At 47.3% G+C, this 15,017-nt stretch overlaps 1 protein-coding gene across 7 annotated transcripts in view; it reads left to right on the top strand.

Annotated features, from left to right (window-relative positions):
* The window catches only part of LOC143512353 (plakophilin-4-like), a 67,355-nt gene extending 54,219 nt beyond the window's left edge, over nucleotides 1-13,136 (top strand). For all 7 annotated transcript variants that reach the window (XM_077002553.1, XM_077002550.1, XM_077002551.1 and 4 more), the window contains 12 exons: nucleotides 190-403; nucleotides 4,877-5,060; nucleotides 6,064-6,181; nucleotides 6,703-6,894; nucleotides 6,982-7,155; nucleotides 8,040-8,190; nucleotides 8,354-8,546; nucleotides 8,697-8,781; nucleotides 9,078-9,195; nucleotides 9,408-9,536; nucleotides 9,907-9,980; nucleotides 12,112-13,136. In XM_077002553.1, coding sequence (XP_076858668.1) covers nucleotides 190-403; nucleotides 4,877-5,060; nucleotides 6,064-6,181; nucleotides 6,703-6,894; nucleotides 6,982-7,155; nucleotides 8,040-8,190; nucleotides 8,354-8,546; nucleotides 8,697-8,781; nucleotides 9,078-9,195; nucleotides 9,408-9,536; nucleotides 9,907-9,980; nucleotides 12,112-12,354 — 1,875 coding nt within the window. In that variant the 3' untranslated portion in view covers nucleotides 12,355-13,136. The remainder of the gene's footprint in view (nucleotides 1-189; nucleotides 404-4,876; nucleotides 5,061-6,063; nucleotides 6,182-6,702; nucleotides 6,895-6,981; nucleotides 7,156-8,039; nucleotides 8,191-8,353; nucleotides 8,547-8,696; nucleotides 8,782-9,077; nucleotides 9,196-9,407; nucleotides 9,537-9,906; nucleotides 9,981-12,111) is intronic.
* Nucleotides 13,137-15,017: the final 1,881 nt, after the last annotated feature.

The raw sequence follows: 15,017 nt of genomic DNA on the forward strand, positions 1-15,017 counted from the left end.
AGTCTTCAGATTTTCAAGATGAAACATTTGTTAATATTTCCCATTAAACTGGCCAGTATCACAAGTATAATGAGTGTTTGAACCTGGGTGGGCTTTGGTTTGGGTGTTCACCACGCCACCTGCTGGGGTACGGTGGAAGTGGCGGGGTTGAGCCGTGTGGGGCTACAGTGTGTGCCACTGTGTGCCCAGGTGTGTCGGCTGGGCGGAATCAAGCACCTGGTGGATCTGCTGGACCACAAGGTTCTGGAGGTGCAGCGTAATGCGTGCGGGGCCCTGAGGAACCTGGTCTACGGCAAAGCAACCGACGACAACAAGATCGCCGTGAGGAACGCCGGGGGCGTACCCGCTCTGCTCCGCCTGCTGAGGAAGACTGTGGATGCTGAAGTGCGAGAGATCATCACGGGTAAGTGTGTGTGTGTGTGTGTGTGTGTGTGTGTGTGTGTGTGTGTGTGTGTGTGTGTGTTTCCGTTAATGTTCCTTGTGTAGGTTTTGTTGAATTGCTCTGATTTGATGCTGTGTGGGGTTGATATGAGTGGATCTCTTAAGTGCGCGTGTATGCGCGCGCACACGTGTGTGTGTGCGTGTGTGTGCGTGTGTGTGTGTGTGTGTGCAAGTATCTTGTCACCAAGGAACTATACTGCCATTCTTTTATTTCAACAGTTCAGTGATCATACTGCCATCTGCCACACACACACCTGCCAGGAAACTACACACACATGCATTATGTACTACACACACACACATGCATTATGTATTACACACACACACACACACACACACACACACACACATATGCATTACACACGGAAGAGAATCCACACGTCCCTCTGCTCTCTCTCTCTCTCTCTCTCTCTCTCTCTCTCTCTCTCTCTCTCTCTCTCTCTCTCTCTCTCTCTCTCTCTCTCTCTCTCTCTCTCTCTCCGTAGCTCCATAGTTCCGTAGCGCTACATCTGCTGTGCGTCTTTTTCTTTGCGTGTGTTTTTGTTTCTAGCGGTGGGGGCGGGGCTGTGTGCAGCAGTCTTCCCCAGCCTCTCCATGAATCACCACGACACAGTAGTACTGCCTTCTCACGTGCTCACGTGCTCTCCCTACAGCCACAGCAGCTGTTCTCCGCTACACAGCGGAACTGCGTCCGCTCCGAGCATCACAGCGTAACCGCAGCAGCCGGGACTGTTGTATCCGAACAGGGAGCCGCTCGGGATCTCGGCCCGCCGTAAATCCCACACGCCGTACGAGCTCCATGCATCGCCAGGCTCCTCTCGCGCTCCTCTCGCGCTGACGAGGCGGACTGTGGGACCACACGCACGTGTCTGCCGCTGCTGCCACACCTCGGCCCCACCCGCGATGGTCGCTCGTCATCGTGCTGTTTGAGGACTTTGTGTGGCTTGTGAGGTTTTGGCGTAGCACTTAAATTACTGCAAGTGAGGTCCCGCCAGCCCAGCCGTGGGATTCAGCCGTGCGGCGTGCTTCTGCGTTTCTGCTGTATCAGCCCAATGGGTTCCAGCGCCCCCACTGGTGGGTGTGAGTCATAGCAGCCTGAGTCAGCTCCCCCCTACTGCTCCGAGTGTTTGGCTGTACTCTGTAGGAGCGGGTGCTGTACACAGCCGCAGCCGCCCGTTTTGTTTACGCCCCCAGCCCGACGTCTGGGGCAGCACGCAGGTGACGGGGCTTCTCGGAAGATGAGACTGCACCAGGCAAGGTCTGCTGCTCAAGTCGAACTGTGATCTGTCTGCACAGTGACTTTGCGCAAACTATACACACACACAAACACACACTCTTAGTTCTTGACAGGCAGAGAAAGCCTGGCCAGAGTATTACGCACTGTCTCTCCCTGCAGTGCAGCAGATGCTGAATTTGTGGAATCGTGACCTGTCGAGCGTGTGTGTGTGTGTGTGTGTGTGTGTGTGTGTGTGTGTGTGTGTGTGTGTGTGTGTGTGTGTGTCTAGCCTAGTCAGGCTCACTTGGGAGTGGAGAATTATTAATGGATTGCTTCAGCCTACATGACTGATTCCCTGGACTCTGTATTTGCTGTGTGTTCTGTTCTTCTATAGCAAAACTATATAGTGAGATGTGTATGTATATATATGTATTTTTTCTTTATGTGGGTTCTACAGAGACAGATTGCTCAGGCTACGGGTTAACAGCCCCTGTAGATGTGATGCACAGATTAACTACGTATGCTTGTATTGAAGTTTGTGTTCATGTATTTATATTAACTATCATGTATTTATATTAATTAACTACTGTCTTCTGTTGATCTGAGCATGAGAAGTTAGCTTGATCTCTCTCTGTCTGAGCTGGAAGTGCTTGTCTGCTTGAACTCTCCTGCATAGCCCTGGCCAACTCTGTCTCAATGTCTCACTCCATCTCTCTGTGCGAGTCTCTCTTTTAGGGTCCTGTTGTTAAGTCTTGCTCTTTGAACCGGATCTCGAGCACAGATCTGTTCCCTGTTCTCTCCGCTCTCATCACCACTGAAGTGATTAGTTCTGACTCTAGTGTGAATCACAGTGTTCTCCTAATTGGTGGTTGACAGCGGTACGTCGAGCAATTACACGGGGCCAAAACCTCCAGTGTCACCTCTGAATAATCTAAGCCAATCAGAGCTGACGGTCCCCCCGGAGAGCACCAATCAGCAGGTTCCTCTGTGGTGAGGTGATGGGTAATGACGTGGTGTGCTCTTCAACGACTTCCTGTCGGACGGCCTCCCCGGACACGGACACACCTCTCACCTTGTTTACTTCAGCACAATTGCTATTAAGTGGCCGAAATGTCAGCTGTTTGTGGTAGTGGTTGTTTCTATCCTGGTTGCCATAGTGACTGCCTGTTGAGGACAGTCGGTAATGCACTCTGACTTTGTTGGCTGTGAAGGCAGCACCGTCTATTGTGCCATAAAGAGCGCGTTATTGACAGCAGGTGCTGTGAGGAGCACTGAACAGAAGAGTTTGGCATTGGTGATGGGGTAAACATGTTTATGAGCTTCTAGCTGTGTGTGTGTGTGAGTGTGTGTGTGTGTGTGTGTGTGTGTGTGTGTGTGTGTGTGTGTGTGTGTGTGTGTGTGTGTGTGTGTGTGTGGGAGATGGAGAGTGTGAGACGTTTTTCACTGGGGGAAGTCCCTTGACTAACGGAGCCGTGGCGTGGTACTAAGGCGTGGAGTCCGACCGTGTTTGGACACCATTCTCCATGGCAACCATGGGGGTGGAGCCTGTGCTAGGGGTGACGCCCCCAGCACCATAGCTCCTCCCCTCCCACAGCTCCTCCTTTAATGCCCATGCTGCTGAGCTGTAGCTCTGATCCATGCTTCATTAGAGCTGGGGAAGGAGTCCTTCTCCACACCAGCGTCACTGCCTCCGCAGAGAGAGAGAGAGATGCTTTCAACCATCATCTTTCTTCTGGTTTTCTCTCTCACACACACACACACACACACACACACACACACACACACACACACACACACACAGAGCACATAAATCACAAGAGTGTCTGCATGTACTCCGTCATGCTCACCTGTCAAACGTAGCCTCACGGGGACCTGCGGGATGTTCAGGATGAGCTCACGCAGTCCTGCTGTGGCCTGTTTAAGGAGGGACATCACTCCCTGTGTGTGGTCATGGCACATCACGTGGTGAAGGGACGCTGAAGGGCTGAACTGCACTTGTGTGCTGGAGCGACGTGGTTTAGGTACCGTAATGTAAGGGGACTTGTGAGTTCTAGTGGCTACTCAACCCATTAGTTGTGTCAACCTGTAGACCAGGGGTGTAGGTCGTTGGGGGTGTAGGTTATTGGGTCCTGGTCATGAGGATCTAGGTTATTACTAGGTTAGCCATGAGGTTAGTTTAGCAGGCTTTTTCTGTTAGTGAAACGGTTGTATATTATTGTATAAAGCGTAAGAATTTCTGGTCTTGTTTTATGTCTGCTAGCAGGTGTCAGCTGGGAGTTTGTGCGAACATACACACACCCTCACACACACACACATGCACACGCAGGCGATGTGGAGGATTTCGCTGTCTATGCTCATTATTTGAAAGCAATGAGGAACGAGACTACTGCTACTGACGAGGATTTAAGATCTCGCCAGAGATCTGCTAGTAGACACGCTGCCATCCTGATTTCCCCCCCTCTCTCTCTCTCTCACACACATACACACACACACTGCTGTGCATTTACACTCAATCACTTCAGCAGATGTCATGTTCACTTCTCAGTGCCTGTTCTCTTCTGTGCAAGTGTGTGTGCGTGCATGTGTGTAAGCCTGCGTGTGTGTGTGTGTGCGCACTTGTTTGTGTAGTCCAAAGCTTATTTAGTCCCATTATTTGCTGTCATTATACAAAATAAAAGCCCTACTAAAATGTCTACTATGAACAAGTAACCCCATGTACTGGTGATTTTCTAAAGCTGCGGTTAGACGATCTAATCACAGCACAGAAACACACATCATCCTTTACATCAATAAGATTGCAGATACAAAAATACTGTGTATGACTGACTCAGAACTGACAGCCAAGCCAAGTTAAGTGAGCTTGGATAGAAAAGTTCGATTTAACTGATTGATTAGATTCTTGTTTTTCCCCACCGCTTACATTTCACGACCAGTAACCCGGGTCCGCGCTGTTTGACCCAGCCGGGGGCCAGCTCATCCCCCATAAGTCTTTGCGGCGGATGGACATAGGCAGGATTCATTAGGGACGAAGGGTCTTCTAGTTAGCTTTGAGTGAACGGAAGGGTGACCCCTGGCTGGTGACCCCTGCAGCTAAGCCACCGGGCACAGGCACCTTGTGGAGGTGTGACTGTGTCTGTCTCCATTTCCAGACCTCATCTTTGCGCATTGCTCGATAAAGACCTTGAAAACCTTGTGAGCACTAACCACCATTCTCCGCAGGGGTCCTGTGGAACTTGTCCTCCTGTGACGCCGTTAAGATGACAATCGTCCACGATGCCTTAACGACTCTGACCAACACTGTGATCATTCCCCATTCCGGCTGGAGCAGCTCGTCCTACGACGACGACCACAAGCTCAAGTTCCATTCTTCACTTGTGCTCCGAAATACTACTGGCTGCCTCAGGTACCTACAGCACAGCACTGCCCCCTTGTGGAGAGCCGTTCACTGCAGCACAGTTAAGCCACTTTAGATTAGGTTTCATGTCACGTACCCCTGAATATAATGAGGTGTCCAACGTTGTCTAATGATCGGAACCAGAAGCTTCTCTAATGGATAGCAGAGATGTTCCATATCTACGGCCCTGAATTCTGTTAAGATGTCACCATCATCAGGGCTTTTATGTGTTAATTAGTCTACAGTATGGTAACACAAAGACACTGTTTCCATATTAAGCCGCAGAAATGTCATGGTTCGCTGGTGAGTGACATGCGTGGGTGGTCATATGACCCGCCCTGCTCAGACACACAGAGTGGCACCCTGAGCAGTAACATCTAGTGTAGCTAAATATCTGCCAATAAACCAGGAGGGTGGGGGGGTGGGGGGGGGGGGGGTAGACATAATATATCCTGCCAGTCTGAATCTGAAACATGACGGTTAAACCAAATACTGTACATAGATGAAAGTGCTCAGATCGCCCCCTACTGTTTGCAACAGACTTTCTCAGATAATGATCTCGATTATAGATCTTGCGTGATCAAAAAGGGATTCATAGGGTGGGTGGTGGGTGGTGGGTGGTGCTTTTACAAGGTGGTGTTTTTGGTCTAATGTTTTCACTGGTTGGAAAGAATCCACCTACAATCTCCCTTCAAACCAAGACCTGCCAATAGCGATCAAATATAACTGGTAGATGTTTCTCTGTTCTACACAAACTCACCAAGGTTGGTCCATGTAAGCTGGAATTTGAAAACAGAGCCAGACTAAAAGTTTTAGTGAGGGAGCACAAATCACCTGACTCAGTCCCACTGTATCACACACACACACACACACACACACACACACACACACACACACACACACACACACACACACTGGTGCTGCTCATTGGAACCGATATGCACCGCTAGTGTGCGGGATTTCATTTCCGACCGGATATGAGGTGCTGACCCTGAGCCACTTGTTGCCATAGGAACCTGAGCTCGGCAGGTGAAGAGGCCAGAAAACAGCTGCGCTGCTGTGAAGGGCTGGTGGACTCGCTGCTTTACGTCATCAAAGCCTGCGTGAGCACATCCGACTTCGACAGCAAGGTGTGTATACACACACACACACACACACACACGTGTTTAGAGTTACATACGGGTGCTTGGACCTCAGGGCCCAGACATACTGGTGCATCTGCACACAGCGTGGAAGTCAAAGCTGGGTCCGAGCGTCTAGAAGCTTGCAGACTGCAGCCCTGAGATCTTTAATCCTAAGTAAGTGCTGCTGTTAAAGCAGTTGATGCCCTTTAGGACTTTATAGGTCCTGACAGGCTGGTGGACGGCGTGCGTTAATAACACAAGCGTTCTCCATCCTTCCTGAGGCGGCCCTCCCCACGCCACGTCAGAGCTGCGTGCCCCGGCCTTTCCCACACGCAGAGGCTTGTGGGAAGGAGGTCTTGTCCGAGACAAGTTTCGGTTCCGTCCGGCGGGTCAGGTGCTCGGGGAAACCTGGGAGGTGGCGATGGCCTGGTTGTGTTCTCTGAGGCTCCTGTTCTGACCCTGTCTGGTTCTGTCCACCTCGCCATCTTTCTGCTTCCCGCCTTTTCCACTGGCCGCTCCCCTCGCAGATTGTGGAGAACTGTGTTTGCACCCTGCGGAACCTCTCGTACCGGTTAGAGCTGGAGATCCCTCCCTCGCGTCTGATCACCACTGAGGAGGTAGACGGGTCGCTGGGCTCAGAGTCGCCCAGCAAAGAGGCAGACTACAGCTGCTGGGGGAGGAAGAGGAAGAAAAAGAGGAAGAACCTCAAGGAGGAGCAGGTGAGCAAATTTGTTTGTTCCTGTACTGACTGTTAATAATTTATTAATGTTACAATATCCTAATGAGTGTGTGTGTTGTGGTGTTAGTGGGATGGCGTGGGGCCCATCCCTGGTTTCTCCAAGTCTCCTAAAGGTGCTGAGATGCTGTGGCACCCTGCAGTGGTGAAGCCCTATCTCACCCTGCTGGCGGAGAGCTCCAACCCTGCAACACTAGAGGGCGCCGCTGGGTCACTGCAGAACCTCTCCGCCGGAAATTGGAAGGTAAAGGTGTGTGTGTGTGTGTGTGTGTGTGTGTGTGTGTGTGTGTGTGTGTGTGTGCGCGTGTGCGCACGCACACACTTCTGTATGTAATGGAGATAGATTATGGAGATAGTATCTGAGGATTGTGAAAGGCTGTTAGTCGTTACAAAGTTCCTGTATAATTTCACGGGATAAACTGGTTAATAGTGCAGCCATAGTTTTTCAAATATTGTGGATTTCATATATATTAGGACACAAATTATACACATTACGGCTTGTATTAAATAACGCATAGCTAACTAGCTACATAGCTGTCTAGTCAGGATGTTAACTTAGCCTTGCCAGACTAGTCTGCCATGATAAGTTAACAGCCTACCTTAATAGTCTAGTGGTAAGCAGCAATCAGCAAGACTGTATTTTAAGTTCGGTTTCAGCTCAAACAGGTTAGGCCTCATCCTCTTGGAGATGAAAATACTTGTCCGTGTTTTGTCATGTACAGCTCTGTCCATAGATAGGCAGTGCCATGCTAATGCTAGATGAGTCTCAACCTCCACAACATAATGCTGATATTTGTAATTCCAAGAAATGACTTTTGATAAATCAAGCATGACAGTATGAATAAAATTTAAATCCACATTGAAATGTTTTTTCTCTCCAATTTCCCGCATTGCATGGAACATATTTTTCGGACTATCATGCGATTTTCACCGCCGTAAATTTAGAAGAAACCACATGAGCTCAACTTCAGCTTTAACTACATGTAATAAACAAACCTGCAGACTCTTGGCTATTGCCTAATACTATAGTTCCACTCCTGTATTGTCTTAAAACACCTAATGTACCATTAAATCTTCAAAATGTAAAACTTGTCACAAGGCAGTAGCTCATCGTGTGTGTGTGTGTAGTTCTCTGCATATATCCGTGGGGCCGTGCGGAAGGAGAAAGGTCTGCCCATCCTGGTAGAGCTGCTACGGATGGATAACGACCGCGTGGTGTGTTCTGTCGCCACGGCGCTCAGAAACATGGCGCTGGATGTTAGGAACAAGGAGCTGATAGGTGAGAGCGCGCAGGGGTGTAGCGCCTGTCTCCTGCACCAGCCCTCTGTCCTCCGTCAGGGGTTACTAATCCTAAGAGTCTGGTGTTACTAATCCCAAGAGTCTGATGTTACTAACCCCACACCTTTCGTGACTTGAACTTAAACCTAGTGTGTGTGTAACAGGGAAGTATGCCATGCGGGACTTGGTGAACCGTCTGCCCGGGGGGAACACCACACTGCTGTCTGACGAGACCGTGGCAGCGATTTGCTGCACACTGCATGAGGTCTCCAGCAGGAACATGGAGAACGCCAAAGCCCTGGCCGACACGGGCGGCATCGAGAAGCTCGTCAACATCACTAAAGGCCGCGGAGAGAGGTGCGCTCAGTTCGGCCACGAATGCAACCCACCAACCACAGCACGCTGCCAGATACACAAAAAGACACATGATGTATTATCATGCTTCCTGTTGGTCAGTGGCAGAGGAGCTCAGTGGGTGAGATCTTTGGTCTTTGGGGTTGGTTACAGGTACTCCATGAAGGTGGTGAAGGCAGCTGCGCAGGTCCTCAACACACTGTGGCAGTACAGAGACCTGCGCACCATCTACAAGAAGGTAAGAGGCTGGAGTAAAGGAGCAACCCCCCCCCCCCCAATGGAAGTGTAGAAACAAGTAGTGCCTATGGATGAAGGTTGTAGGGTTCTACTGAGGGATACTGTACATGTTTGCACTCCAGACCTACAACCAATACAATACCCGATCTGTGCATGCGTGCATGTGTGACACAGAGACAGAAAGGCAGTAAGTGTGAGTGTCTATGCTGTCGAATGCTGTTAGATTGTGTGTGCAAGCATCCACGTAATGCGTACCCCGGAGGAAGTGTGAACCCTCAGAACTGGTTCCTGTTGCAGGATGGCTGGAATCAGAACCACTTCTTGACTCCTGTGTCCACTCTGGAGCGAGACCGCTTCAAATCTCAGCCAACATTACCCTCAACCTCCATTCAGATGTCTCCGGTCCACCAGACAAGTAAGCATGCCTGTGCCTATGGGGAAATAATTTATTTATTTGCTTTTGAGAATGTTTGTGAAGTTTTGGCACAAAATAAAAGCTTTTTACCACTTCTACAAATACTCTAGCTTTGACTGAATGACTGAATCGGAAAGCAACAGTGCCACTGTGTGTTTAATCTCAGTCATAGCGCCTTTAAAACAGTAAAAAATAATGTATTTCCTTTGCAGCGGTCAGTGTAACCTCATCCCCAGCTGTCCTAGGCATTAAGGAGCAATGCTCTGATTACCAGAGGACACAGCCATCTATGCAATTTTATAACTACCAAGGAGACGGTGTTCTCAAAACCCCATACACAGGTAGGACTGAATGATTCATAACCAGATTCATTCTTGTTTAAGAATCAGGTAGTAAAGTTGTTTGCAGTCTGAGATCAAATTACAATTGATCTGGGAAATGTGCTGCAAGCATTTACTGTCTTCGCTGATTTAAACAGGCGATAGCCAGTAGTTTCCTTAGAAATAAATTGAATGGAATACAAGATATAAGATGTGTAATAAAATCAGGTTTGAGTGTGTCAGATGGCAGTGCAGGCTCAGCCTGTGGCTCCTATCGGTTGGTCTTCTGGAACTGGTTTAAGTAGCACTCTGGAGTTAAGGGCACATGGGCATAACCCTGTCAGCAAAGAGCCGGCAGCAGAATGACTAACTTTCTCTGGGTTTGTTTCAGGCTCTGTGAAAACATCTCCCTTTTACATCAGCTCCTATTCCTCACCTAGCAGGGAGGAGTCGAGGAGAGCCCAGGTGAGTTCCAGCCACACACACACACTCGCCTCACCCACACACACACTCCACGATTCACTTGCAGCCCAGTGTCATAGCTACCAGTATAATAGACCCAGTGGAACCAGTTAGCAAGATAACGGCTCTAACAGCTAACTGATCACTAGTGAAACACCATGAGTTTAAATACTAGGAGTGTTTGAACTTGCGATTGAGTGTAATGGTTGGTGATGGTTAGAATAGTTAGAAATGAGTTAAATGGGGGAAAAAAGTCATGAGACATGCAGTTATGCGTGACATTTGAAGGGATGACTGCTGAAAGAAAAGATGAGAAGATGGAGAGTGAAACAAAGCAGCCTGTTTGGCTGGAGCCCGGACCACGGCAGACCCGTGTAACGTGTGCAAGACTGTGTGAGCCGTACAAAACGCTGCTCCCACATCCACTGTTATCTCTCCCTGAGGATTAGTTCCAATTAGGGATGCAAATGATTAATCGACTTTCGATTAATTGTCGATTAAGACGTTACTCGATCAAAATGTATTAATCACGATTAATCATTAGAGAGCGCTCCTGTATTAACTTGAACAGAGCGTACGAGAGGTGAACACGTGTCGCGAAAGACCAGAGTGGAAAACAAAATGAAGCGGGCGAAAAGACGTACGGTGTGGGACCATTTTGAAGCGTGTTCGGGAAATGAGGCAGAAACTGCGTAATCCAGAAAATCCCAAGGAGGGAAACTTTATTTTCCACGCAACTCAATAGCACTGTTCTCTTCCCCTCCCCTGGCGCGTGCAGGCGCCGCTCTCCCAGTGTCACTTAAAGGGCCAAGTGCCTGTCTGTTAGGGAATTCGCTGCGAGGAGTAGTAGTCGCTACAATTTCAACATTGCTAATTTAGGCAAAGAAGTCAAATGTTCTGTGTGTAATGCGGTATTGAAGTACAACAGTTCCACTAGCTCACTCAATTATCATTTGAACACCATGCATGCAGCTGTCCTGCATATCACCAGTGCACCTGGTCAACCTAAAATCACAGCTACACTGGGAAGGCGAGCGTTTTCGAAGCTCGCTACAAAAAAATACGAGTGAGCTAAAAACAAAGCTATCTACTGCTACTACTGTAGCCCTTACAACAGATTGTTGGACGGCTCTAACAACAGAAAGTTACATTACTGTGACGTGCCACTACACTGACGAGAACTGGCAGCTAAAATCTGCAGTGCTGATTACGACGAACATGTCGGATAGACACACCGCTGACAGTTTAACTGACAAGCTCAATGATGTTGTGGAAACTTGGGCACTCTCCGGTCGCGTTACAGGATGTGTTCACTACAAAGCTAGAAACATTGTCCAAACATGGGCTCAATAATATTCTGTTTGGCTCTCTATTTAATTTCTTTTTTTTTTTAAACATTTTTTTAAATGTCTAATGTTTCAAATTGAACTGAGCCAGTCCTTAATTTATTCCTTTTTTAAAATGAAAGAATGTATTTTGTTATACCATAATTTCCTCATGCATAATTACTTGAGCAATATATAATATAATACAATATAATTATCATAATATAATATATACTTTTTGAACAAAGTGTTTTAACTACACTGCTCAAAAAATAAAGGGAACACTTAAACAACACAATGTAACTCCAAGTCATCCACACTTCGTGTTCAGATAGGAAGCAACACTGATTGTGAATCAATTTCAACTGCTCTTGTGCAAATGGAACAGACAACAGGTAGAAATGAGAGATTTTCAACTGATTTCAAAGATTTTTATTAATTGAGATCTAGGATGTGTTATTTTAGTGTTCCCTTAATTTTTTTGAGCAGTATATTTAGCTGATATTTTTAAAAGCCCTATTGAAACACTGAAATTCAGGTGAAAAACGCCGCTTATCGATTAATCGAAAGTCGATCGATAAGATCAGTCAACTAACGATTAATGAATTAATCGATAATTTGCATCCCTAGTTCCAATACATTTCAGAAGAGTCCACGCCACTGAGGGCCCACTATTAACCAGAATTCGAGCATGTTTGTAGATGTATATTTCAACTTGGGGACAGGGTGGGCGTAGAATTGGACCTGAGCCCAGCTGTGCTGCTATCTGCCGTGTTGCTCATTGGCTGCGTATGGTGTGTCCCCCTCAGCATATGTACTACGGCGAAGAGGGAGGCGCTAGGAGCTACGAGCAGTATGGGATGTACCTTCAGTCTCCCCAAGGCTACGAGGAGCCGTTCCTGGGGCAGGCTGTACAGTACTCCACAGCCAACTACGCCACACAGCCCCACGCACTCAAAACCACCACCAACTACGTGGACTTCTACTCCACAACGCGGAGAGCCTCGTATCGGACTGAGCAGTACCCGGGCTCGCCGGACTCCTGGGTGTAGAGGAACGCCAGGAATGCTCAGACTGTTCCACAAACATAAAGAGACAAAAACTTTAGAACTGTGTGTTTGCTTTTAAGTTGAATTCCTGAACGTGGCTGATGGAAATACAAAAATGTTTAGCCAAAGAAGGAAAAGAGAGAATGTGTGGTTTTATATATTGCAGAAGAAAGGAAGTAGAACCATGGTGTGCACGTGTTTGTGTGTGCGTGTGTGTTAGCGTGTGTGTGTGTGTGTGTGCGTGTGTGTGTGTGTGTGTACAGTATGTAAATGTTCTGAATGGAAGGCCTGGTATATCTGTAGAAGAGAGTTTAGACTGGCAAATTCAATTATTTTGCTATATGGAAATGCTGGTGACGATGGTTCGAGGAAGGACAGGGTGACGTGCAGAAAGGTTCGCGTCAGTAAATCAGAAAGGACATGTGTATGTGTTTAAAGTGATCATGAACCATGAAAAGTAAAATGATGATGACGATGATTGATAATTATAATAAATAATGATCTAATGACTAGTTTATACAGAAGGAACAAAATTGTATCGTATTTCTTGTTGAGATTGTGAATGCCACAGAGTCTTGTACATTTCTTTCAGAATATTGTAAATACAGAGAGGAGAGAGTGTACGCCACCTGCTTTATGCTCTTGTGTGCTGGAGAGGACGTGTGCCATGTTAAAGAGACGTAGAATTCCATAACACACAGCCAAGGGCAGGTGCCTGGGTGCCTGGTATCATAATCCTACAGTCAATCTGAAGTAATAAAAATTTCATCTTTGTTTTTTATAAATGTGTTGCATAGTTTCTTTCTTTGTGTGGAGTTCATGATTGATACAGGTGCAGTGTAATCCCTTTTAAAGCATGCATGACATCTGCCATCAGTACTGCACTGACTGAAGGGCACGTGGTGAGGGCCAGCAAGCTGAAAAACCCTTTCCATCAAGAGATAAGAATTATATATATATAAATGTGCTTGACATTTCGTTCAATAGTTGAGGAATATGGTTAAAACGCTAACTGGGTCGTAATGATACACTTTGAAGGAAAAAAAACTAAAAATTTGTATACAACATTGCCTCTGGAGCAATGTAGCTTTTACCACCATAAAGAAGCAAACCATTTGTCAAAGTGCTTTTTACTTTCTTCTATGAAGTGCTAATCAAATTTATTCTTGGCCCCAGTGGCGGCCGCTGACAAATATCTCAGGGGGGGCAATTGTTGTGATGACATCCAAGGTGACCATTTCAGTGGGTAAATAAAAAACAGTGACTTAACCAATGAAAATATAATGATAAATATATATTTCTCTTTACATTATGGATGGTACAGTATTTGTGCACCAATATATCTTGTAAATATCATCTTGGTTAAAGCTCTACAATGACTGAACATTTAACTGAAATTGTCATCTCTCAATTTGAAATGTGCCATATTTTGTCAATTGTGATTTTTACACCCCAATCGAAATTTGTCCTCCGCTTTTAACCCATCTGTGCAGTCAGAACACACACACACACACTAGTGGTTACTAGGGGGCTGTGGATCACACGTGCCCAGAGCGGTGGGCAGCCCTAGCCCTGGCGCCCGGGGAGCAGTTGGGGTTAGGTGCCTCAGTCATGGCCTGTCTGGGAATCGAACCCACGACCCACCGGTCACAAGACCAGTTCCCTAACCGCCAGGCCATGACTGCCCTCACAAAAAACTTTAAACATGGAGAGGCCAGATTTACCATTAATTAAATACAGTGAATCTCTCCCACTCACAATAATTTCTGAATTCCTCAGACAGCATTTTAGTTTAGGAGTTAGAATATAAATGGGCAACAGTATTAAGGATGGAGCAGATTGCAGGGAGAGCAGAACAGGGCGCGCGAGCCATGTTTTCCCTTCATACCAGTTTCGCAAAAATCCCCGGTTATATTCTTTTCCTCCCTTTGTGGACACTTCACTTGTTTGATGTTTAAATTTGGTCTCGGTGGCCCTAATTCCTTAGTAGCTAATTTATCTTGATTATTACGACGACAGAATGGCTCTTCTCTTAATGAAACGATTGAGTTGTTCTTCTGAGTTGAAGGAACGCTGACCGTGTTGAGCAGATTATTTTCCCTAAGTTACTAGTGATGTGTCGTTCGCGAACGATCCGGCTCTAAGAGCCGGCTCTTTGAAGTGAACGATTGCAACTGGCTCCACAATGGGAGCCGCTTTAGGATCCTATTTGGGAGCCGCTTTTTCCTTCAGTATTACGCTTGTGCTCTGCAAGTGCCACAGTTTTTTTCCAATATCGTTTTTATTTGTCCTTCGGTGCCTCGCTGTCTCTCCTTGCGCGTATTGCTCTGCTTCTGCCAGTGGTAGAGAGCGGAGAGTTTATTTCCTCAGTCGGTGCCTAAGCTAAGTTTATACTTGGCGCGTCGCGACCAGCGCGAGGGTCCGTGTGCCAAAAATGATGCAATCGCGGTGGCTCCGCCCCTGCGTGAGGACCCCGTGCGAAGCGAGGTCGTGCACCTCTTCAGCGTAATGAACAAAGTTATGTATGCCGGGTAGTGATGGGATTTTCGGCTCTATTTTGAGATGCGGCTCTATTGGCTCTTCTTACTGTGGAGAGCCGACTCTTTTCGGCTCCCCATATCAGGCCCGTAGCCAGGGGGGATCGAAGGGTTCGTTACAGTTATGCG

Source organism: Brachyhypopomus gauderio, chromosome 4, assembly GCF_052324685.1.
Source record: "Brachyhypopomus gauderio isolate BG-103 chromosome 4, BGAUD_0.2, whole genome shotgun sequence".
Lineage (NCBI taxonomy): Eukaryota > Metazoa > Chordata > Actinopteri > Gymnotiformes > Hypopomidae > Brachyhypopomus > Brachyhypopomus gauderio.